Source organism: Lottia gigantea (assembly GCF_000327385.1).
Source record: "Lottia gigantea unplaced genomic scaffold LOTGIsca_2, whole genome shotgun sequence".
NCBI classification, from domain to species: Eukaryota; Metazoa; Mollusca; class Gastropoda; family Lottiidae; genus Lottia; species Lottia gigantea.
This window is the reverse complement of record NW_008708400.1, coordinates 299,561-323,900: the sequence shown is the minus strand read 5'-3', so window position 1 is coordinate 323,900 and position 24,340 is coordinate 299,561. Positions and strand designations below refer to the sequence as shown.

Genomic DNA, 24,340 nt, shown 5'->3' with positions numbered 1-24,340 from the left:
TTTAATCATCCCAGATCTTATCTTCAGATAATTTGTACTGGAATATCTGAAAACTTCTTACGGTTAGGTACGAGAGACATTTAACCTATTTTAGTTTATCTTTAGAAAATCTTTGAGATAATTTCCAAATGACTTTGCAAATACGCTATATGACTGATAAAGTTCAAACGTCATTCTGGTGTTGATAGTCGAGCTAGCACCATGGGTATTTTAAAGGTAACACTACTGTTAGGATGTGTTACTACAGTATTGGGCGTGACATCTGAAATTCTCTCACCATTAAAAACTTCTGGAGTTGATGCTGCTTTAATTATTGTTCCTGGTGCAGATATTAAAGGTGGAGCCTACAGACCATTAGGTATGTTTTTATTCAAGACTGGGTTATACGGACAGTAACTGGGATTATTAAGTAACATGTACCCTACATCGGAACATTTAGAAATTAAGATGAGCTCAGCATGGCCTTTTCGGTACACGGTTAGAATAAAAAAAATTAGAGCAAAAAGATATTTCTGGTAACCTAAAGTCTAAAACCCTGAAGATGTTTTTAATTTCCAAAATCTTTCTTTAAGAATCAAACAAGATAACTGAAATACGTGTAATTGTCCTTTTCTCCAGCAAAACACATCCAAGAAACATCTGATTTAAAATTATGGGTCGCTTTATTGGAAGATTTCCCATTGAACCTTCCTAATCCTCTACAGTTGAACGGTGCCATATCCCAGGCTGTGTCCAAAATAAAGGCAGCAGGAATGAAAACAAATAATGTGTTTGTAGCTGGTCACAGTTTAGGAGGTAAGTCCGATTCTTGTTATTTTAGTTCCCACTATTGCAATGCCTGAGGAGGAAGTTCAGTTCCTAGGATTAAAAATGAAAATGATCTGTGGTAGTCGCTAGCTTCCAGTTTTCAGTTCGGACATACGGAACTAGCTCGCATTAACACAAGGAAACATTCAATGGCGAATACGAAGTCGCCGAGGAAGACCATGCTATTTGTTGACTGTTTAATACTCAGATTGGTACAAAAGGTGAGTTATTGCAGTTGTAAGCAAATACATCTCAAGCCAAACCAAATTGGTTTCCCGTTCTATAAAATGATGTTCAAAATTGTGCAGCTAAAGATTGTATATGACTATCTATTCCAGGTGTATTTGTTGGTAACTATGGAAAAAGTAACAGTAAATTAGTAAAGGGTATCATTTTATTTGCGTCCTATCTGACCAAAGGTAATAAACTAGCTGATTATCCAGTTCCAGTTTTAACTGTATCTGGTGATCTAGATGGTTTAACAAGATGTACCAGAATTGCAGACACTTTTGAGTAGGTATATAAAGAGAACTTGTCATCCATCAACATCTCAATCCTATATCCAAAGGACATGGCGTGTATGAGCTATCCGAACTACACAGAAAATACATCCAATGCTCCTAGAACTTGGTGTGCATGGTCCATGCTCCGAGGACTCTATGAGTTTGACCTATGCTCTGACTGGGACTTGATGTGTATATTCTATGCTCCAAAGACTTGAAGTGCATCACTCATGCTCCTAGGCGTGTTTGATAAGAACTTGACCTGGTTGATCTATGGTCTGAGGATTGACGTATTAAAAGACTTGGACTACAGACGTGATACAAGGACTTGGCGTGTATGACCAGGGCTCAAAGGATCAGTCGTAAATGTGTTATTGCTTTATCTTCAGAGAACTTAAAGGCGATGTTGCTAAAAGAAATGATGCCAAATATAGAACACCAGTTATCATTATGACCGGAGTTAATCATGGTCAATTTGCATCAGGAACCATGCCATCAAACGTACTGAACTATGATTTGGCATCAGAGATTAGTGCCACTGCAGCTTTTCTCCTGATATCTAAAAATACTGCTGATTTTATGGTGACATCTGTTGGAACCCCTGGTTCAGCATTGACTTCTGCCAAGTCAAGATTAGATCAAGCTTACGCTAGAACTGATGATTTCTTGAAAGTATGTATATTATTTTCCTTTGTCTAAGCTTCTGAACTGGAGTTTTGCCTCCCACTGCCCACTGAGCCAATGATGAAGACAAAGGCATGCAGTCGGCAAAGAATCTTGAGGGATATTTTATGCCTTCGACTCTTCCGAGGACAATAACATGCTCTTGAAGGCTCCTACGACATGTATCTTCGACATCGTCTACACTTTTGGAAGAGGATCCAAACCTTCTTGTAAATTAAAGAAATACGCATTTAAATGCTTTTTGTCTAGCATTACACATGGCATCACTTGATGGCAACTTTTATTGCTTCACATCATCTGGTTTATATTTTAGGGGGTGGTCCACTGTTGCAGCATATCTACTTACTCATGGATCATTTTTAAATCCTCTCTTATTGAAAATTTTTTTTCTATTTCAGCCACTATTGGATATGAAAAGAAATGATGTTAATCCTCAAGGTTCATCAAACTGGACTATTTCAGCTCAGTATCTAATCTCTGGTCTTGATAAATCAGTACTCAAGGTAAGGGTTTTGCAAGGGGTGATCTGATTTCCGCGGGGGATTTGACAGTTCTTGATGCTGCTGTATATGTAATCTTTCAAAACAACGGAATATATATAATTTTTCTAGTTATTGATTGCCAAATCCTCCAACATTAACAGTTTAGATTCTGGATCATTTTCATGATAGAATCTTTCAGGTAACCAATAAGGAAGCATCTCAATTACCTTTTGTCGAATCCAAACCAGAAGTGAAAACAGCTTCTTCTTACGAGTCCATTAACACTCATGCTCACCTATCATACGCCAACAATCTGATGGATGTATCAACAGTTATGAGCGCACCAGACTCATTAGATGCTAAATTAAAAAGTAAAGCCGCCGTATATAAGGCATTACCTAAAGGATATAAACCACCTTCTTCTGCCAATGTAACATGTCTGGATATCAACAAGGTATGTTCTTTCCTTTCTCGCTTCACAGTAGTGGTTATAAGTGCACTGGATCGGGAACTGAGGGGGTTTTCATTCCCTTTGTGTATAAGGGACACTCATAGAATTTGCACAAATCCACAAATCGGATCTCTTTAGTCATGTTATACCCCGAAACGGTTAAAACGTCACTTTCGAAAATCGCTTAAAATGGCTTTCCAACACAAGCTGCTCAATTAAGCAAACATGGGGGTCTTGAATAGAAATAGAATAGATTTGTGCAAACGAGCTGTATTATCAATCATTAGGATCATAGGTTATGAATTCTATAGGCAGTGCCCAGAAAGAGTTTTGTATTCGGTTGCTATATATTGTTATGTTTACAAGAAGATACATTCCGTGCTTTTCAACATACATTACTATTAAAATTTCAGGCAGCTTGGTCTCTTGCTTTGAGAAATTCATCAAAACTAGCCGTTAAGAGATTTCAAGACAGAAAAGCACGAGCAATGAAGTTTGCTAAAGATCAAGTCTTCTCTACTGGTATACAATGGGTTCTTTCTAGTGCATCATGGAAAGAGACTACATCAGATGTAACTTTTCAATCAACTGCACTCGTTAGTAAAGTAGATGCCTTTCCTGCAGCATTTGCTGGTATGCACTACTGTAAATTGTTGTCCCCTTACAGAGCCATGGAATGGATATATGTAGACTCTCTCAGGAAAAAGGCACATAGTAAGGGTTGGCTCTTTGGATAAGTATAAGTCACATTTGTTTGCTAGCGTCTTTAAATAAATTTTAAGTAATGAGTTTTGTAATATATATTGCACCCGATGCGTTCCATTGCCAACTGCCATCCTCTTTAATCCACAATTATCACCAAACGGAAAACCAATATTGAAAAATTGGACTGTTTCATTTGATTTTTGGCAATGTATTTTAATTCGACAATACCTGCATTTTTAACCGAACTTTTTAATTTTGTGTCCAAAGTGTCATTGAATTCAGTCCTTTGGAAACATCCCATATATTAGTTGCGGATGTGGAGAAAGGACTAGACGGGTAAATTTTGAATGTGACACATCTGGTTCCGTACCCGTTCGATTGACGCCTAGAATCTGTCGGAACTTATCAATCGAGCGCCATCCAAGGGGGGACATTACCAAGCTGGCAGTGAAAAACAGAATACAGTTCTTGTGTGTGGTGAAGAAAGTCCATCCTATCAATCATGATGACCACGTAGCATCTACCACTTCAATTAATCGATTGTTTCTCACTATCATAAAGACCAAAAAAGTTTTTGAAGGAAAGAAAGATATGGGGTGGGGGGAGAGTTTGTTGGAATCAAAAATAATTTAATTTATAAAATTATATTTTTAGATCACAATATCAATGTGATGAATAAATTACATAAATATTTGATAACAATTAAATTGGTAAAGATAGGCTAGTTGTAAATTGGTGAAAAATGTCAAAGATTAAAGTAAATACAATAAAAAATATTTATCACAATATAAAGATCACGAATTTATGATCTCAATAAAAAAAATCATAATGTAAACATCTGGCAAAATTAAGATTAAAGGATGAAGATCACAACATGACAATCACAATATAAAGATCACAAAAAGGCTTATTTTTGGACGGACACAACATTGAGTGGTCAATATAGATACGATCATTGTATTTCTATAAAAAGCAAAGAAAAAAATCTATGCTCATAAACATTCAGTACTTATCTTGATTTTGTTCAAAAATAATCTGCAATTTCAGAATCAAGCATCCATCTAACATAAAGACAAAATTTGAGATTTTGCAATGAAAATTTTTTACATTAAAAGATCTGTAAGTGCTATTATAATTTTAACAAGTGCAAATAATTATTTAAAATGTAAATAAATTAATAAATTAAATGTGTTGACTAACTTACTTTATAATTCATTAATCATTTCTAAAATAATCATTATAATATGAAATGGACATCAACTATAATATATGTAATAAATTGCTTAATCAAAAGTTTATTTCACTTTATTTAAGAGTATATTATATTCTGTTCCTCATTTTGCATGAATTCATAACAAAAATTATAATTCAAGGCATTTATGACATTGTAACCTCAATTAATATTATGTAAAGAACTATGAATTAATTACATCTACATATAAATAGTTAATATTACGTCTATGAGACAGTTTTTTTGTACTACCCTATTTTTGCCACTAGAGAATAAGAAAGGTGACACTGAAATATATAAGCTTTATAATTATAATAATAAACTCAAATTTCAACTCATTTCCGATCATTTTGGGGCAAAAGAAAGTGCATAGCAGACTTCCTAAAATACAGAATATTAAAAGACAAAGAATAAATATAAAATTTGCATAAAGAAGATCGAGGTTCATTAAAATTTGTTTATAACATAAATAAATAATGGTCTACCCTAAACAACCTAATTTGAATGATTAAAGCACTGATATCCAATTATTATTAATTTAATTTTTTCTTTCGTTTTGGCTTCTCATCAGATTCTTCTCCTATAGTTGCTGGTAGTGCTAATTCTGGTGGACCAAATGGATCGACCTACAAAATAAAAAAGGCTTCAAGCTACTGTTCTAATGAACTAAATCATAAAATGCTCTCCTCAAAATTGCATTCAGATGCTCTATTAGTATTTCATTGTTTCTATATTTTACATCGGTGAGCCCCTGATTGATAACACTTAAATGAATGCTAATCTGCTAGTCAAAGTGGATATCAAAAGTGACTACCAAATCTTGAGTATTCAAAATGCTGTTGTATGTAAACTTTTTGTTTAACCTATGACCAATTTCAGTTCTATGTTCTGATGCTACTTACATCAACTCGTTCATTCTTATTAGGATAAACTCTGAGATCTGTAGCTTGGGGACCGTATTGTTTTCTAGCACGACCCCAATTAGCTTTCACTTCTATATCTTGTGTTAATGTTTTAGGTGGTTTATAATTATTACCAGTTGAAATACACAATAACTCATCTCTACTGATATCACTAAAATCTTTAATCTGTAAATATAATTTATAATATATAATTATTACTAGTTGATATACACAGTAACTCATCTCTACTGATATCACTAAAATCTTTAATCTGTAAATATAATTTATAATATATAATTATTACTAGTTGATATAGACAATAACTCATCTCTACTGATATCACTAAAATCTTTAATCTGTAAATATAATTTATAATATATAATTATTACTAGTTGATATACACAGTAACTCATCTCTACTGATATCACTAAAATCTTTAATCTGTAAATATAATATATAATATATAATTATTACTAGTTGATACAGACAATAACTCATCTCTACTGATATCACTAAAATCTTTAATCTGTAAATATAATATATAATATATAATTATTACTAGTTGATATACACAATAACTCATCTCTACTGATATCACTAAAATCTTTAATCTGTAAATATAATTTATAATATATAATTATTACTAGTTGATACAGACAATAACTCATCTCTACTGATATCACTAAAATCTTTAATATGTAAATATAATTTATAATATATAATTATTACTAGTTGATATACACAGTAACTCATCTCTACTGATATCACTAAAATCTTTAATCTGTAAATATAATTTATAATATATAATTATTACTAGTTGATATACACAATAACTCATCTCTACTGATATCACTAAAATCTTTAATCTGTAAATATATCTATAATATACAAGCATTACCAAATAGTAAAAGTTACACAATACCGTTTTAACATAAATTTGATCTTTATGTAATTTTACCTGTTTTCCTTCTTCATTGAAGATAAGTTTAGCTTTCTTCCACAAATTAAGTTTCAAGGTAGCATTTTCTAAGATCTGTTCTAGGTTTTCAGCATTGATATAAACAGCTCTTTCTGAACTTTCACCATTAGGATATACCATAACACGAATCTGCAATAATCATTGTTTGAATTTTTCACATGGCTCCTTGAGAAAAGTTAACCTTATTACTTTTCTGCTACTGATATTACTTGAAGATAAGCAACACCATGCAGTGTCCCATAATAGAAATTTAGAGTGAAGAAGATTATTTCTATGTAATGTGCTAAGAAACTGGGTTAATGAGGAATATCTACTTACAGTTGATGGAGGATGATATAGTTTTCTTGTTGTTCTTACATTTAATGTTGCATTACTACCAGTCTTCTGATTATTACGTATTTCATTTAGATGACTCTAAAAATAAAAAAATTTCATCCATACTATGACACACACGAAAAAAACACCAAAAAAACTTCTATAACATAGTGAGTAGAAACATGATTTTTTCACTTAATATAACTCGACTGATACCATGTGAACCTAAATATAAACCAAAAAATAAATTTTTTGTAACAAAATGTTGTTTCTTTCAAGATTTTCAATAACAAAACACTACACACTTTACCTTCAATCACTATTCAAATGTATGAAGTTATTTAAAAATAGTATTTAAAATATTAATATATATATTAAGTGTCACATTAGCTACTCTAGATTTTGTCATACCACAAAGAAACAAATTATAATTCTGATAACAGCAAAAATATCATTAAATGTTCATACCTCTAATTTAGATACATTCTTATGTTTTATAGCTTCTTCTACTGTTGGTTGTTCCCAGTTACCTTCTTTAACAACAGGTTTCTTACTATCTAATGTTGTTTTATATTCTCCTGGTTTCTGACTCTCTAGTCTTCTGCCTGAAGTAGTCATACATATAGTTCAGATAAGGCAAGGCGTTCTCCACCCTATGGAACACCTAATTCCCCTCTGCAACTGAGTTTGTCTATTAGAAATCTATTATGGGAAGTAGCTATGCTATTTGATTACATATATTTTTGACAACAAGTGTTTCGAAAGAGCTTAGATAAAAAAAATGAAATAAACATACCTTTCATCTGTCTTAGAACATGTTTTTCTATATCTAATTCTAGAGAAACTTGGGCTCTGAATGCTCTTCTCTTCTTTCTGTTGGTTTCCTTAGATTCCACAACTGAAACAAACATTAGCTTTAACTATTAACCTTGCCGTTGAAAGCTATAGTATGTACTAGCAAACCTTTTTAAAACTGACTACAATAGATATTTTGATCTGTGTTTCTCTTGATGGTGATTCAGGTCAAATGGGCTGACATGTTCATTCTGTTAGGACAAACAATTTAGGCCTGTGTGTTCATGCTGTGTGCATTATAGATCCACAAAAAAGTAGAACCAAAGCAAGCTTCCCTTTATACATCTCCCTATTAGTACCACTACATAGCTTTGTCAGTATTTATTAGACCAAGAAAGCTGCAAAAATCCAATTCATTTTATTGTAAATAACAGTATGGAATAATGTTGAAGCAATAATGTTCATTCCTTTTCTTACCTTCAGGAGGAACAAAGGATTTTCCACTGGACACCCATATTTCTATAGGATAGCGTAAAATACAATCTAATGTCGGTAACTTGATGGTATTCAGTAACTCATTTCTTCTTTTGGCAATCTTCTCAGCTTCTTTAGAATCAACTGAGGAAAAAATTATAAACTATAAAAATGACAACCTCATTTTCGAATCAAATGTCGTGATGATGGATTCGATAGAAAAGATGAGCTCATGTCAATTCATTTATGCACAAATATTTTTTAATAATATTTCTTACCTTCTCGTCTCTCAGCCAAATTTTCTGCATCTGTCAAATTATGTGTGTCTGCTACTTCCTGTCTATTGTTGGCCATATTGTTTTCTTGATGTTCTGTACCATCTCCACCACGTTCAGAACTTCCTCCTCTTTCATCTTCTTCATCCTGTTCAATATGATCCATAGCACGTTGTAGTTGAGAATTCATCTCAATTGGGTTTCTATCTTGAATCATATTCATGTTACTTCGAGATTCTGGCTCTGCTTCTAAAAGAATCAAAATGGCTTCATGTAAAACCTTATAATTTCAGCTGTTTTTTCTAATAACCCTAACTTACACTTTAAAGTAGTTCAGTATGTCTCAACTAAAGCAGAACAGAAACAAAAACACTGTTGTCATCACATGCAGTTAGTAAGCCATACATCAAACAGAGCATTTGATTAATTGAATGTTTTAATGACGTAGAAAAGAACATGGATAGCTAGATCATCACAGAAAATACACATAATGGAACATCTAGATCTGCATTGATAAAATATTTTATGAACTTCACATCCTGTTACCTTTAGGTTCTCCATTATCAGACAACATCTTCTCTAACCTATCTACCACTGAATTCTTATAATTCTCCACAGCATATTCTATCAGATCATCAATATCCAACATGACTTGACCATCTTCTGTATACAATCTTCTGGCAGCATTGCTTAACTTTAATCTTGTCATACACTGGTTTAATAACTAAAAGAGGCATTATTATGTGAATCCAGGGTTCAGAAAAAGTAAAATTTAACAAAAAAAAAAGGTTCCATGATGCTCCAGACAACAAGATCATATTTTATTATTAACTTGCTTTGAAGTTATAAATAATATACCAAAACCTCAGAAATGAGAGTAACCTACCCCTTGAATACTCGAACCACAGATAATTTCACCAGGTCGTAGTCTACCTTCACCATTTTTATATGCCAAGATCTTACAGTTCTTAATGTTTTTAACACCACTGATATGTTTGGCTATTGTTGAGGCGTTTGTTTCTTCTCGCAGCTCAGCAAGGTTTTCTTGCCATTTACTAAGAGTTATCTCTGCTTCGTGAGTTGATAAATCAACTTTACCATTCAATAATCGTAGACTACCAATCTGTTTTAATCGTAATTTTTTTGCTGAAAAGGAAAATTTAACATAAAAAAGAATGAAAAAAATTAGAACACATATTTTGGAGTAAAAATGTGTTCAGATCTTAATTGTTTTAATTTACTGATATATCATTTCAAGAGTTCAGAACAGTAACAAATGAAAGAAAGAATTATAGTTTAACATGCTACTGTTTGGGTATGTAGTGTACAATGAGGGGTATTTTGCCAGGATATCAATATTAGCTTACTCTTTCCTTGAATTCCAATTACCAAGATATCTACCAACATCCACAACTTGTAGCACACAGGGCATAGGTTTATTGTCTCATCCAAACAATTTTATGCTTTTCTTTTTCGGCCCCTTTGACCTGCATCACTAATAAAGGGAAACCTTGGTGGAAAATCTGAATGTATTATCTCTTCCTAAGTTCACTAGACCTCTGTAAAGTAAATAGAAAGCATACCTGTTCCCATGGCACAAGAGAATGGTGTATTAGGTTTTAACTTGGTGATCTTATATCTTCCTCTCATAGCTCTAGCACATGATATACATACTTTAATCTCCATTGTATTAGATTGGTTGTTATTATTACTTCTCAATGGAATTTCTACAGAATAACCCTACAAATAAAAAATCAATTGTATACTAAACCCTTAGAAGCTAAGTATATGTTTCAATCTTAATCTGCAAAAATATTTTCTTCCCATCTGCTTAAAGCATAGATAAAATACCCTATACCATGTCTTATGGCTATCTTGAAATAATATTTTTTTTATAAATATTTAAATGACTTACTGGTTGATCTATCTGAACTGATTGAGCTATAGCATGCGTACAGACATCAGCCTGGTTAGCAGCTGTTATTTCTGAAATAATCATAATAAAATCATGTTAAAAATCTGATTCAGCAGATGAATATAATTTTTTTACTGCCAAGCAACTTCAACAAGCACTTACAGCAATGTAGACTTCATACATACTTTTTTAACTTTGATCAGAAACACCTTTGATATACCATTTAATAGTTAAATGACTATGGCCGCAGCTAGTCAAACACTTATCACCTACACATTTTAACAAACCTATCTATACAGCTAAATGCTTTTTAAATCCAATTACACACAAGATTCCACTGTTTAATATTACAAAATGTAAGAAGAATGTATTTGGAAATGTGTAACTTGTACTCACCTTTATCCGGTAATTCAGTATAAAAAGCTCTGATTAAACCAGATTCAGCATCATAATACCAACGTTGATGTGCTTTACCAAACTGATTAGTGCGTCTAGTCTGTAGGGTTACCGGGCAACCAACAAATGTCATGGGATGTTCATCTTTTGTATTTTCTAAGTTAGGCATTGACACTGTCAATACCAGTTGCTGATTCAATTTGGATCGAATTTCACTGAAAATAATATAATATAGCAGTTTTAATCACAGGCAGGTTCACTCATAATCACTCACCAGTGTCACTACCAGATGTTCTGAAGCTGATATCGGACATGACTGGCAAATACAATAAAATCAAAGGCCCTGGTGGACTTGTATTTAAGCAGTCATCTTTAATCAAATAATTTCTGTTAAAATTTGAGATCAACTTGTTGGTTTGTGAAAAAGCTCACCAATATTTCACAATATATCAGCAAGGTTTGACAAGTACTTGCAAATACTGGATGAGGTTTATTTTCATACATACCCATGTTGTGTCATGATCCATTTTTGATTGATGTCATCAGGCATTCTCTTAACCAATAAAACTTCACTGACATGCCCCTCTAGTTCATTGACACCTAACACTAAATTTCTATTGGTCGTTGATGCAATATAACCGTCCTCATAGGAAAATGTCTGCAAAATATCTCTTGGATGTCTTGGGGATGGTTTTGGCCTGTAATAACAATATTTAATGATGATCATTTTACCTAGGGAAAGTAGGTTGGCAGGCTAAGTTGAACACTATAAAGTTAAAGATCAACCAGCACATTTCTCACTATAGGTTATTGCATAATGATTTCCTAATGGTGCTGTACAACAAAATACAGTGCTAGATGAAACTGAGATATTTTAAAATCATTTCGGCCAAAATTAGTGCACAACTCTTGTAATTTTGAAAATATCTATCTTGTCATAAATCATTAGGCATGATGATTAGACAAGTGCACAATATAAATCATCTTAAAAATATTTATATCAGTTTTCAATACAGTGGAGCCTTGTTTATCCACACATTTCCTTTTTTGATAAAATCATGCAGTTTAACACATTTAGGGATAGTTGAAACATGCCATACCATAAGAAGAGTTATGTCCCTTCCTATATACATATCAGCATTTGAAAGACAGACTTTATAGGGCCAATATGTCATGAAGAACCCTAATTGTTCATAGTTCATGTATTTAAATAATACTAATTGCTAAGTATGGCAAATGTTTAAAATGTTTACGTTTGAAATAAATGTAAAATTGAATATGAAAGTGAGAAAGTGACATGCTGTCTAATACTAAGTGAAGAAAGTGATAACATACTTATATTTTTCATACATTTCTTTATCAGTATATTTCTTAGCTTCAGGATCTTCATAATCATAACTTTCAGTTACATTAACTAATCTCTCCCACGGCCATTTTAGTGCATTTAGTCTCTTATCTGACTTGATTCTTGCTCTTTCTCTAGCTGTCCTGTAAAGAAATTGTTCAGAATTAAAAGAATATGCTAAGCGAATCGTACTAGCTATGTGGACTCTTCTTGACAAACCTGACTGTTATGTTTCCGAGAATGACAGAGCTCCACAAAAGCTTTTTGAAATATTAAGCACTCTCTGTTCCCAATCCACCTAGTGTGATATGAATTTAATGTTACATGTAAATCAAGAAATGTCAAAGTTACTTACAAATTAGTAAGATCTTCCTCTAACTCTGTCTCCTCTGTTTCTGCTTGTTGTTGATTTAATGTTTCTGATGTCACTTCCTGTGATTGATTAAGTGACAGACGCAGATCATCAGATTTGACATATTCTTTATTTATAATAATCTTGGAATTCGGAACCAGGCTACCATCAACTTCCAGTACAAACTCTAAAAAAACAATAAGTTTGATCTTTTAAAATGATTTTATAAACTTATATGCAAAGCACAAGTATAATGTGTCTTAATCATGGTACAGAGAGCATAAACATGAACATTTTCAAGACAATAAACTCTCTATTTTACATTAATTTAGGTCAATAAGGCAGTGGTATAGCTAAATTGATAGTGATTGTTTTCTGAGACAGTGCAAGGGGATCGGTTGATGTATAGACCTTATTCAAGCGTCAGCCATATTGAATCCAGAATGAGGCTCATAACGCAAACAAATGTAATGTTGTGTTACTGCAGCAAAATCACCATCAATAACACCTGGTTTGAGGTTTGAATGAGGTCTTTTTCAATGATTAATTTCTATATTACACTTGATCTACTTACTTTCTGGATTGCGTAAAGCACAAAATCTTTCAATTTTAGCCACATCATGAGTTAGCTGAGATAAAACTGATCTTTTTTGTTGTTCTTCTTTAGTTAATTTAGGATCAGTCCAGTTTTCACCACAAGAAATATAAACTAATTGATCTCGTTCTATAGTACGTAGTGAGAAATGTTCTTCACCATGTTCATCAAACATTCTTCGACCAGCAAATGGCAGATTTAATATGGATGTACAGGAATCTAAAAACTAAAATATGTGTAATATTATAACATAGCCATGATACTCCAGTATTGGTAGAGTAGTGTTACACATGTATGTCATACAATATCTTATATCATAGATCAGTTGATGGGTTGAAAATAGAACTCATCATTGGTGAGAATGTCATTGGATGCAAAGATATATTTATCGGATCACAAACAAAACATTCTATGATTATAACAGGATCTTACTCTAGTAAACTCTAGTTCTTGTAATGTTAAATCTGAACAATGTAGTTGAAAATCAATATCACTTTCACTATTACTATTCTTCTTATGTTCTTTCATCTGAAAATAAAAAAAAATAAAAAATTAGAATATCCCTGACTTTTATATTTCAAATCCAAATAATGATATAAAATAGATAGTATAATATGTAGTTTGAAGCTGAATAGCCATGGTTTTTCCGCTCCAGCACACAGTCATAGTTTGATGTGTAAGAATCTCTATTGAAGTGATAAAATATATTTACCATGGACATATTAGGAGCTACAATTGGTATAGCTATACTTTTATCTCTTTCACCATTCTTTAATGCTATTAATTTCAATGGAGAATCTGCAAGCAAAATGAATATCAGAAATAAATTGTAATTTTACATCCTACTTTTCTCTTTTATTTATTTCGACAGCAACACATGCAGTCTGCAATCAGGGAACTTTGTCAGATCAGAGCCATGTGCCTCAACATTTTATCTTTCCAACTACAGTGGAGGCATGTTTATCCGGAAACCCCGATATCCACACGCTTTTTACTGAGAACGGAATATTTACTATGTAAAAGTAACTGTTAATCCGGTGCTCTGGTCTCCGGTTCCGTATGGCTGTGATTGGGAACCAATTATCAAATTCTATAGTAAATAGTATTCATCATTTGATCGCATGTTACTGTGAGTTCTTATAATTGGCTTTCGGATTACCGGTATTTTTTATGTCGCGTGATTGGTGAGATGTATAAGGGATCATGCAAAAATATCAACTCTTCTTTTTGTGTTACTTACATCCTTTTGGTCCGGTTTTTCTGATTGGAGGAGCATTTGGTATTAGATATCCTTCCATTGGCCAATCATATTTCTACAATTTAAATAAAATTTGAAATAATTTAGATATCAAAAAATTGACAAGAAGTCATAGCATAGGCATTTTTTAGACCAACTCTTACAGTTAAAGTTTAAAGTAATGTTTACTTACTTCATTTAATTCTCCATTTTCTTTTACTGGCCAAGAATAAGCTAATTTATTAAATTCAGGATTACTAGCCTCTGTAAACTTCCATTGACCAAGATTCTCAAATTTCTCTTGTTTTAGAGCAAACCTGAGGGAAATAAAATAGAGGTTAAAATTTGCTTAAAAAGATCAGTCTAACAAGGTGACGACTTCAACAATTCACCTATAGTTGCAATATCATATCCACATGATGACGACAATCTGAACAACATTGTGACTGTTACAATTGGTTAATCAAAGTTTTGATCACACTGTTTCCAAACAAAACAAAGTGCAAATAGTAACTGAAGTGATAGTATCAATTGGCACCATTCCAATTTTGTATCTGTCTATGGTTCCTGCAATTCCACTAAAACTAAGTGTTATCACGCAAAATTTGCTTGAATCACCTAAGACCTTTGTGGGTGTGACGTAAAAAAAATCACTTAGTTTTTATAGAATTGCTAAAACCACAAACGTCTGACTGAAAATTGTCATCATTGTGCCCGATACACATACAAAATTCAGAAAACCTATTTACAATCTCTTTAAGAATTGCAAATGGGAGTGAACAGATGTCTTCTGATTATACTGCACAAGCTATAGCACATCAGTAGTGGAACAAAAGGATATATATATATAGTCTGATATCTATTTTATATATACTGCAATTAAACATATCATATTAAGTCATTCTACCAACTTACTTACCTTTGACTTACTGCATCTTTTTTAGGTAAAGGTTCAGTAACTACTAAACAAACTCTTTGACCAGAAACAGTACCGGTTGGTTTATTATTCTCATAGGATTCATCATCACCATTCTTACTACCAATATAGGTTAGATTCATACCAGTTTTTGACTGAAATAGTATTAATACTTATTTTTCAACTTCCTTCTAGTCTAATTCAAAGTTTGCTGACAAATTCATATTGTAGAAGGTTTTCATGACACAGTGTGGGTAAGTATGTCTATGCGCACATTATTTTGCTCCTGCTGAGTAAAACTTATCTTAGGTGATGCATTATTGGATAGTCAATGAGAGAGTAGTCTTGTTGGTCAAGACTATGTTGAGTTAGCTCATATCGTATGTGGATTATATTCCTGTTTGTCTTGCCTGCATACTATCATTTAATGGTAACATAAAACTAATAGTGTTGTGCGGTCACAGTACACATCAGTTCAGTTTTTTTTTTAAATATCTCATATCTGGAGTGGAGGACTCTAATATTATATATAACACTAATATTAATATGCTTTGAATTTTTTCAAGTTGATTTTGAATTTATTTGCAGTAACAAATCAATATTCTGTGTTTCTATAAGTCTTGAATTCATCTTAGTTAATGTTTTAAGAAATAAGACCCCAAATGCTACGTTGAAAATGACAGAAAGATAACAAATGAAATGGTTGAAAATACTAATTGAGGAAAGACATGAAACAGTTACCTGTGGTGAAACAGTACCGTCATTATTAAATGTCCATATTTGGTCAGGATTTTGTACTTGTCGTTTCTGTAATGTTACAACTGAACCTTCTATAGGTATTTCTTTATTAAATATTTTACCCTCTATTTTAATATCAGATACACTTAGACATAGTTGAGGCATAGATTTACTATATATATAACCAGCCTGAAATATTCAGAAACAAACAAAATTAATATTCACATAAAACTGTTCATACCGTGATCATGTTGTTTTCTGGAATATAAAACTCTAAATAGCTGTTTTAACAGCTGATAGAGCTCTGGGTTATCAGTGATTATTTTCAGATATAAAAATGGTGCGACATCATTGGTTATAACTGCATGTATGCATGGTATGACTCTGAAATATTCTCTAATAAAAACTTCAATTAAGGCTTTGACTTTTGGATATGCAGTCTAGTTCAGTATTTGGTATTCATGATTAACATACCTTAGATATTAACCATATCTGACTGTTATTATAGGTTCTTTTTATTTTCTCATCCGCAGTAACTTCAGGATATAAAACTTTATCTCTTTTTTCCTGTTCATAAATAATGTTAATTCAGTATCTATATACAATGGAGTTTTATTTTCTGCTCATGATTTGAAAATTTTGTCAGGACATTTGCATTAAAGAATCTTTATATTAATGTGTGGAGCCTGTTGCACGTTAATCATCCCATCTGGACAAGAAGATGCTTTTTCCATGTCTGCCGCTTTGACCTGCATCACTGACATAAAAAACAAAGCTGAAAAATCTTGATCTAAGACAGAACCTCCAGGTTCTTCCAAGTTAACAAGGAAACATCTTATTTGCATGATTAATGTTTCAATCATGACACTACATAGTACAACTAAATATATTTTCCATGTCAATCTACATATAATCAATATGAGATGAGATAATCGACTTACTTTATGTATTAAATAATGAGCTCTACCATCTAAGAGAGCATTTTCTATAAGATATCTATCTCTCTCTGGATCAGGGTAAAGAGAATCCATTTTAGGTTCATATAACATAGGAAATCCTATTGTTGATTCCCACTGACTGTGTCTAGAAAGACATGGAACAAATGCATTAAAAAAAATTAAAATAAAAGTTAGTAAATTTTTAAAATTCAGAACTGTAGCATCAACCATATTCGGAAAATAGACTGTTTGATAGTAGTTCTATGAAAATCAGGAGTTATCAAGGTCATAACCTATTTTCGTGGATATAAGGATTCAACACCGTATTTCGTCTTAGATGAGTAACCTATTTTCGTGTACAATGTTTGATCTATAAATAAGTCTAGAAAAACACGTTGTATGGATACCGGGTGGTATAATTAACTTCTCTTAGTATTTATCTTTAGTATCAATTCATTATAACTAGTGACAATTCCTTCAAAGAACCACGATTTAAAAAAAAATAGTGACTGACATAATAAGATACGTAGCGTGATTTATTGCTAAAAGTCCCTGAAACAACATAAGAATATGCTCCACTTTGTGTTCCATAGAAATTTTCTGCTGACATGGAATCCTCTAGTTGATCACGTGACTTCATTCGTTAGACTACATTCTAGCAGACGACACTTGGAATTCCGATTACCGCTTGGGTTTATAAGGAAATTCGGCCGATAAAAATCGGAAATCCACCATTTTGTATTTGTCAAAGTATACATTAATACATTTTACCTTGCTTGAAACTACTGGATTCATTCTACTAGCTGATATTGTAGAGAAAACCCATGTTTATCAAAACAAACTAATGCGGAGGTCGCGCAAGGTCGCTCATGTAAATTATTTACATTTACGGAAATCCACGAATAATAGGTTTCCACGAAATTAGGTTACTTGACTGTACTTACGATTCAACGCCTGAAGATTCTTCAGCAGTAACAGGTTCTCTTATAACATAATCTACACCTTCTCGATCTATTCTCTTAGCTTTATCAAAACTTGCTGATATACAATAAGCTGCAATAATATTGAATATATTCTTTAAAGTGATAGACATAAGATTTTTGTGGTTAAGATTGTTATTTTTCCATTACCATTTTCATTATATTTATATTATTATTTATTTATATTTTTGTAAGTGTATGAACTGGCGTGAACTTGGATATCACTCAAATTTGATTTTGAATGGACAGAAAATGAGCAAAGATACTTACTGAAAGGTGTTATAAAAGCTTCACCAAATGATAACCAGATTTCATTATCATATTCAAGTTTATGTACATTAGTTATTTCATGTCCAAATTTATCAAATACTTTCTGGGCTACAGCATTAAGTTTTGGTGCTTGTGTATGTTGTGTCCAATGGCATGCTGATAATTCATCCAAAAGCTGAAAAATCAAATCAACATTATCTTTAGTATGTAACAGTAGTTTTCACATGACTCATCATGATGTATTCCATATATAATAAGAGAATTGAACAAAGAACTGCCTTCATCTCAGTTATACACTTTTATATACAGTTTTCAAATATCATTTCAACTTCTGTTTAATACATTTAGATATTCTTACTAGAATCTAGATATTTTTTCATGCTAGAATTTAAAAACCCCAAAAAATCGTTTTTCAGTCTTTAAACACAATTAAATAGTATAGACATGCAGTAAAAAAATTTGATAAAATATGGAAAGCCAGGTTGTAATAAGCTAATGTATAAAAAAGTAAATATATTTACCCTTTTTAAGAGGAGGTTGTTTTGAGAATGTATTCCTTTCATGCCTTCACGTAAATTAAAGAAAAATACATGATCACCTTCATTTAAACCATTCTCATAAACCTACAAATTCAAATCAATTATTAGCAGAATAATCAATAAGTAATTCATATATGTATTGAAATAAAAACCTACAACCTACAGACCTCAGTTCTAAGCAGTTTCAAACACACATTTTTTACCTAAAAATGAGTACCATTATATAACAAGTTTAAAAGAATTTCTAGGCATAAAGTTCCAGCAGATGAGGTGTGCAATGAGGTATTATGGCAGTTATTTCTAACAGTCTTCTACCTGTTTATTCTACCTTCCTCTAGAATAGCCACTTGACCAACATTAGAGGAGATAACTCTTACCTTTAAACGTAAACCTTTAGGCCCTACTATACGGCTATCACATGGGATTTCTTGTATATGATTCATTCTATATTTAGCTCCATAAGCCTAGAAAAAAAAAGAGTTTTATGTCTTGCAAAAAAATATAAAGAAAAGCAAATGTCACTAAAGAGTTCATCCAAGAAATAAAGGTATTTAGAGAAATGACAAGGTGATTAAAGAATGGTCAAAAGTTACCTCCTCTTGTTGATGTTGTTCTTCTAGACTTTCTAATCTTCCTTTAACTTTACTATAGACATCTTTATATTGATCAACATCACTCTCAGCCTAGTAATAAACAATATCTTACATGTTAATTAACACAACTCATCAAACATCAAATATATCACTCTACTTTTGGTTTAATAAGACAACTTTATAGAAATCATATGTGAATTTGTCAATGTTATAGGGATGTAGTAGTATTTGCCAATCATGTCCGTTGAACATCCAAAATGGCTGTAACCAGATTTTTACGGTAAAATGCATTTTTCTGGTGTGGAATTTTGTAACAAATGGCCTGATTTCGAAACAAATGCTCAAACTATAATAATGTAAATGTTAATCATGACCTACCTTAGACTGTGCCTCATATAATTCTTCTGGACTCATAGATTTAATAGTTTTATCTTGAACATTTTCATCATTTAAAGATGCTTCAACCTACAAAAAAGATACCAAAATCTTATAGTTGAGAACTAAAAAAACATGTAATATTCACACAGGGGAAAGCTTTAAGCCTTTATATCTACAAGGAACATTGAGAGGTACAGAGGGAAACCTTTACACATGTACCATATTGAAGAATTTAAAGTTTATTAGAGGGCACTGATGACTATAGTGGTTTTTTTTTTTCGTCTTACCTCAGATTTATAAAGTTTGGCCTGTTTTAATTTCCGTTTAATAATTGATAGTAACTGTGTTAGAAAATCTCTTGCACCAGACGGACTAAAACCATCACCGACTGATACCCAGAGTGGTCCTAATACAGGAGTTCCACCAGTCTGTAAACAATCATCCATCATCGGCGCTATAAATAGAATAATCCATTAACAACCCATCTACATGAATTAAGCAAAAAACATTCTTGAAATCAGAAATAAACTTTTCTTCTCCTTATATGGTTAATGAAGACAAAGGTTTGCATTGTGAATAGAGCAGAGTTAAATTGTGCCAAGTGGAATAAATCTATTTTTTATCAATTTCAAAAGTTGTGGATATTTGTGTCCTTTGTTTATAACCTCGGATCAGCATCAGATCATAAATTTGATACTCTTTTGGTCTGTGTCAGGATCAAATCCAAGACCTTCATGGATATTTCAGCCAAATAATTGACATACATTTGTAAGGAAAGAATTAGAAAGAAAAGTTCTGTGAATATGATTCCACTGCCACTATTCAACCCATTGTTAGTATAAGATATATACTACTTACTTTCATTTAAATCTGTTATTTCATTACCATCCCAATCATATAATAATCTAGCATGGGTAGTTAGATTTAATCTTCCTGTACAACCTTCTAGAAACTATAGAGAAAAACAAAATTATATTCTTTCCTGATTAATAAGTACAGCTAGGTAATCATATGACTTATTATATGCCTATGGGATTGTCAAGGGGTTTTCTAAAAAAATTATGTGTTATGTGTTACACTTATAGCATCAATTAGCATTATTCCATCAATCAGACGTCTGTGGTTCTTGCAATTCTACTAAAACCAAGCGTTTGGTGACGTCACAAAGAAAATTTATCAATGAGTGACATGATTGCAGGAATTGCAGTAACCACAGACGTCTAACTGATGCTCTATCAATGACCCTGATACACATAAAACGATACATTTTTACCAAGTTATCAAAATAGAAGTCATCATGAATCTTACATTTTCTTTATCAGATAAATCTGCTACAACTTCTGCTGGTTCATGTCCATTACCATTTTTAAACACCAATATTCTTACTTTCTTCTTGTCTATCAATGATCTAAAAGACACAAATATACAATCTCATTACTGATTCAATATATCCATCACTTATTGTCCTATTCATTAGCAATTAAAAGTTAAACTAACAGTGGCAGTGACACCTCTTTACAATTTCTTCTCATTATACTGAGAAGTGGAGAGTTAAAATTTATCTCTATCAGGAAGTAAAACAAACAAAATGATGACTTGATCATTATAAATATTAATTTCGAACAGTTTGGCTTAAAGTTTTAGAGATTCTATGGACAATGTTTACATCCTCTCAAGCAACTAAAAGATAACTGACAGTAAGTTTAAGACCGAAGATAGTTCTAAATCTCATGAATAAAATACATCAGATTCTAATGCCACAGTATTAATTATACAACATGCCTTACCTCATACGTTTAGAAATCTTAACTTTAGTTGTTTTCTTCTTTCCCTCTTGTGGTAAATTTACACCAGTCAATGTCCATGTAGCTCCATTTCTTTGAATCAAATTTCCTAGGAAAATATTTGCTGATGAATATCATTTCAATGCAACGATCAAAAAATTTGACCAATTTTCCAGTTTTGGAATACAGATTAAATCAAATGCAAGTTCCTGTATGTAGCTGCTAAGCAATGCCACGCCACTTGAGCTTACAAATTTTGGAAACTAAACTATAACATTTTTGGATGAATTGAGGTGAATGAGACATAAGCTTAAATTTTTTATGTTTTAGTTTAAAGTAATTTTATCTCCCATTGAACACAAATCTTCACTTTTTGCTTAACCTTTTTAGTAATCTTGTCATTTTCCTTCTTTAAGTTGATAAGTAGAACAAATTGAAAAACACATACTTTTGGCTGGGGCATCAGGATCTTTATATGGCTCTCCCATAGAAATAAAAACTTCAGAATAAGGTGGTATGTCACAAGCATCGAATACCTCTATACCATCTTCTAAAAATATTCTTCTAGCAGCAAATGGTAAACCTAACTTGTCCGTTAATAATTCTAAAAGCTGAAATCAGAAGAGGAAAAATCAAATGTTGTTTATTGACATCTAAAGGTTGATTAGAGTCTTGAATATATGCAAGTAGTCTTTAGAAGTACTAGAAATGTACAAAAATCGCATTATACTTCAAGCTAGGGATTTCACTCTCTATTTCTATATATGTCTTTTCTATATTTCACAGAGTCGTCTTTTTAACTTTTAAACACAGATAATTCTAGACACATGGATTTGGAGGCTCAAATTTCGATGGTGAGCTTTGAACACTACTACTAATTGGCTAAAATATTCCCGTTTCTGAGACTAAGGTATGATTGGTAATAAAATGGCGCGTCTGTCCCTTTAAGAGATGTGACGAAAAAGAATGATTCTTAATTCAATATTCATTACATTTCTTTATCAGAAATTAAGCCTTGAAACCTAAATTGCTATGAAAATAACTAACCATTTTGATACTGCTTGCTGCTCCTCTCACAGCAGAATCTTTACATCCATTCTTATAGGCACTGACTCTTATAATATTGGGTTGTTTTCTATATAATGATTTACAACGTCCTGATGGAGGGCGTGCTCTCCTACTATAAGAATAAACTGAAGAGGTTGCTGATTGAGGTCTGAAAGATAAACAAAGATGTCTGTTTCAGGTTTGTGAAATGTAATAAATTCATGTCTTTCAATGTCATGAGGTGTGCAACAAGGCAAATTTGTAGTATCATCGCAATCAATGTAGTAATTTAGATCAAAAATATTCATTAATATGATTATGGTAGCAACCTGGCAAAACATATTGAGGTCATATATGACATTATATTCCTACCTTCTATGTCTAGTAGGTGCACTAGCTGGTCGGACTAGTTTGACTGGTACCACTTTATCAGAACGTGGTGAAGCCGGGTCCCATAATGAATGATCAGCAATATATTTCAGATCTATTTTAGGTTTACCAGTTAATTTGGATCTGCCTACCATAGAAGCTGATAATGGTCGTCTGCGAACTCGTTTGTTGGATATTGGGAAAGTTGCTGTCTTTTGAAATTTCTGTGAGTATGGCGATACAGGAACTCTAAAATTATATACAGACAGTAACTTATTGACAAAAGATCATCTGAAGCTGTTGAAATGTTTTTGATATCAAATCCATCATCACAATGGACAGAAAATTGAATCCAAATCTTAATTTAGAGCAAGAAAAGTCAGCCTATGGGAATCATCAACCAGTATTAACTGCGTTTTCAGCTACCAAAAAGATGAGAATTTTTTCGATTTGAAAATGAAAAGTTGAAGTCAATGTAACTTACGTTTAAATTTTGAAGACATGTGGAAGATGTACTTATTGTCTGAGCAAGTAAATTGGTGTATCAAATTTAGCCCATTTTATTTAAATGAATTTGAATGAAACTAAAGGGTATTGATATTCTTAGAATGTCAAAAAACTCTTAATTTACTTTTTCTGTCATCCTATTTACACTATTATATCTAAAGCTATCAATAAAGAAATATAAGTTTTTCTAAGAATTGAAACTTACTGATGTTCTTTAATTTTATTCTGTTCTTGACGGGTTCGCCTCATATCATCAAGATATTGAGCAACTATTAAATCTTCATAACTAACTATATCTGAATCAGCTTTGTTAAAGGCTGACATTGGTCGTTGAACAGACCCCTGTGATCTGCTTTCCATTGGCATGATGTGATGTTTATATTCCCTAGAAGTAGAAATAGTTACATATGCGAGTTGAAATATGTTGGCATAAAAGTGATATAATCATGAATTCAGTTTATTTTTTGTTTAATATTTGGCAGTAGGCCTACAGTAAGAATTCCAATATAAAATATTCAGGCATATGTTTCTTTCAATTTGTTTAACAGAAGACAATTCATTAAAAAAAAGTTTGGAAAATATCACCAATATACGATTTCACACATAAGCTATAAATCCGAATTCGGAATCAATCAAGTGAATAAAATACAGTGAAACTGACAATTACTTATACAAAATAAACAACGTCAACGGGCACCGGCATAGTGGGACGAATAATTAACAAGTCAAACATTGAATGTTGTAGTGAAAACCGATATTCTGCAACAAATTACGATGCCGGCAAAGACATTTCATAGCAAACAGTTATATGAAAAAAAATACACATAGAAAAATTCAT

The 24,340-nt window shown here is 32.1% G+C and overlaps 2 protein-coding genes across 2 annotated transcripts; one reads left to right on the top strand and one right to left on the bottom strand.

Annotated features, from left to right (window-relative positions):
• Nucleotides 1–201: 201 nt before the first annotated feature.
• On the top strand, nt 202–3,664 carry LOTGIDRAFT_228186 (hypothetical protein; the record flags this gene model as incomplete). The annotated part of the gene is made up of 7 exons (XM_009053128.1): nt 202–358; nt 619–795; nt 1,146–1,320; nt 1,700–1,982; nt 2,393–2,497; nt 2,676–2,930; nt 3,239–3,664. 7 exons carry the CDS (start codon nt 202–204, stop codon nt 3,662–3,664), a joined length of 1,578 nt encoding a protein of 525 aa, XP_009051376.1.
• Nucleotides 3,665–5,396: 1,732 nt separating this feature from the next.
• Nucleotides 5,397–23,868, bottom strand: LOTGIDRAFT_152600 (hypothetical protein; the record flags this gene model as incomplete). The annotated part of the gene is made up of 39 exons (XM_009053127.1): nt 5,397–5,489; nt 5,766–5,951; nt 6,724–6,873; nt 7,063–7,158; nt 7,528–7,664; nt 7,856–7,957; nt 8,332–8,472; nt 8,607–8,852; nt 9,150–9,327; nt 9,490–9,749; nt 10,187–10,343; nt 10,519–10,589; nt 10,915–11,129; nt 11,421–11,612; nt 12,250–12,402; nt 12,615–12,798; nt 13,186–13,432; nt 13,639–13,734; nt 13,919–14,004; nt 14,447–14,519; nt 14,637–14,760; nt 15,363–15,514; nt 16,101–16,286; nt 16,572–16,664; nt 17,039–17,180; nt 17,980–18,088; nt 18,286–18,460; nt 18,807–18,908; nt 19,202–19,288; nt 19,418–19,507; nt 19,796–19,882; nt 20,083–20,249; nt 20,654–20,747; nt 21,104–21,203; nt 21,583–21,703; nt 22,028–22,190; nt 22,627–22,795; nt 22,999–23,244; nt 23,708–23,868. The coding sequence occupies 39 exons, from the start codon at nt 23,866–23,868 to the stop codon at nt 5,397–5,399; spliced, it is 5,631 nt and encodes a 1,876-aa protein (XP_009051375.1).
• Nucleotides 23,869–24,340: the final 472 nt, after the last annotated feature.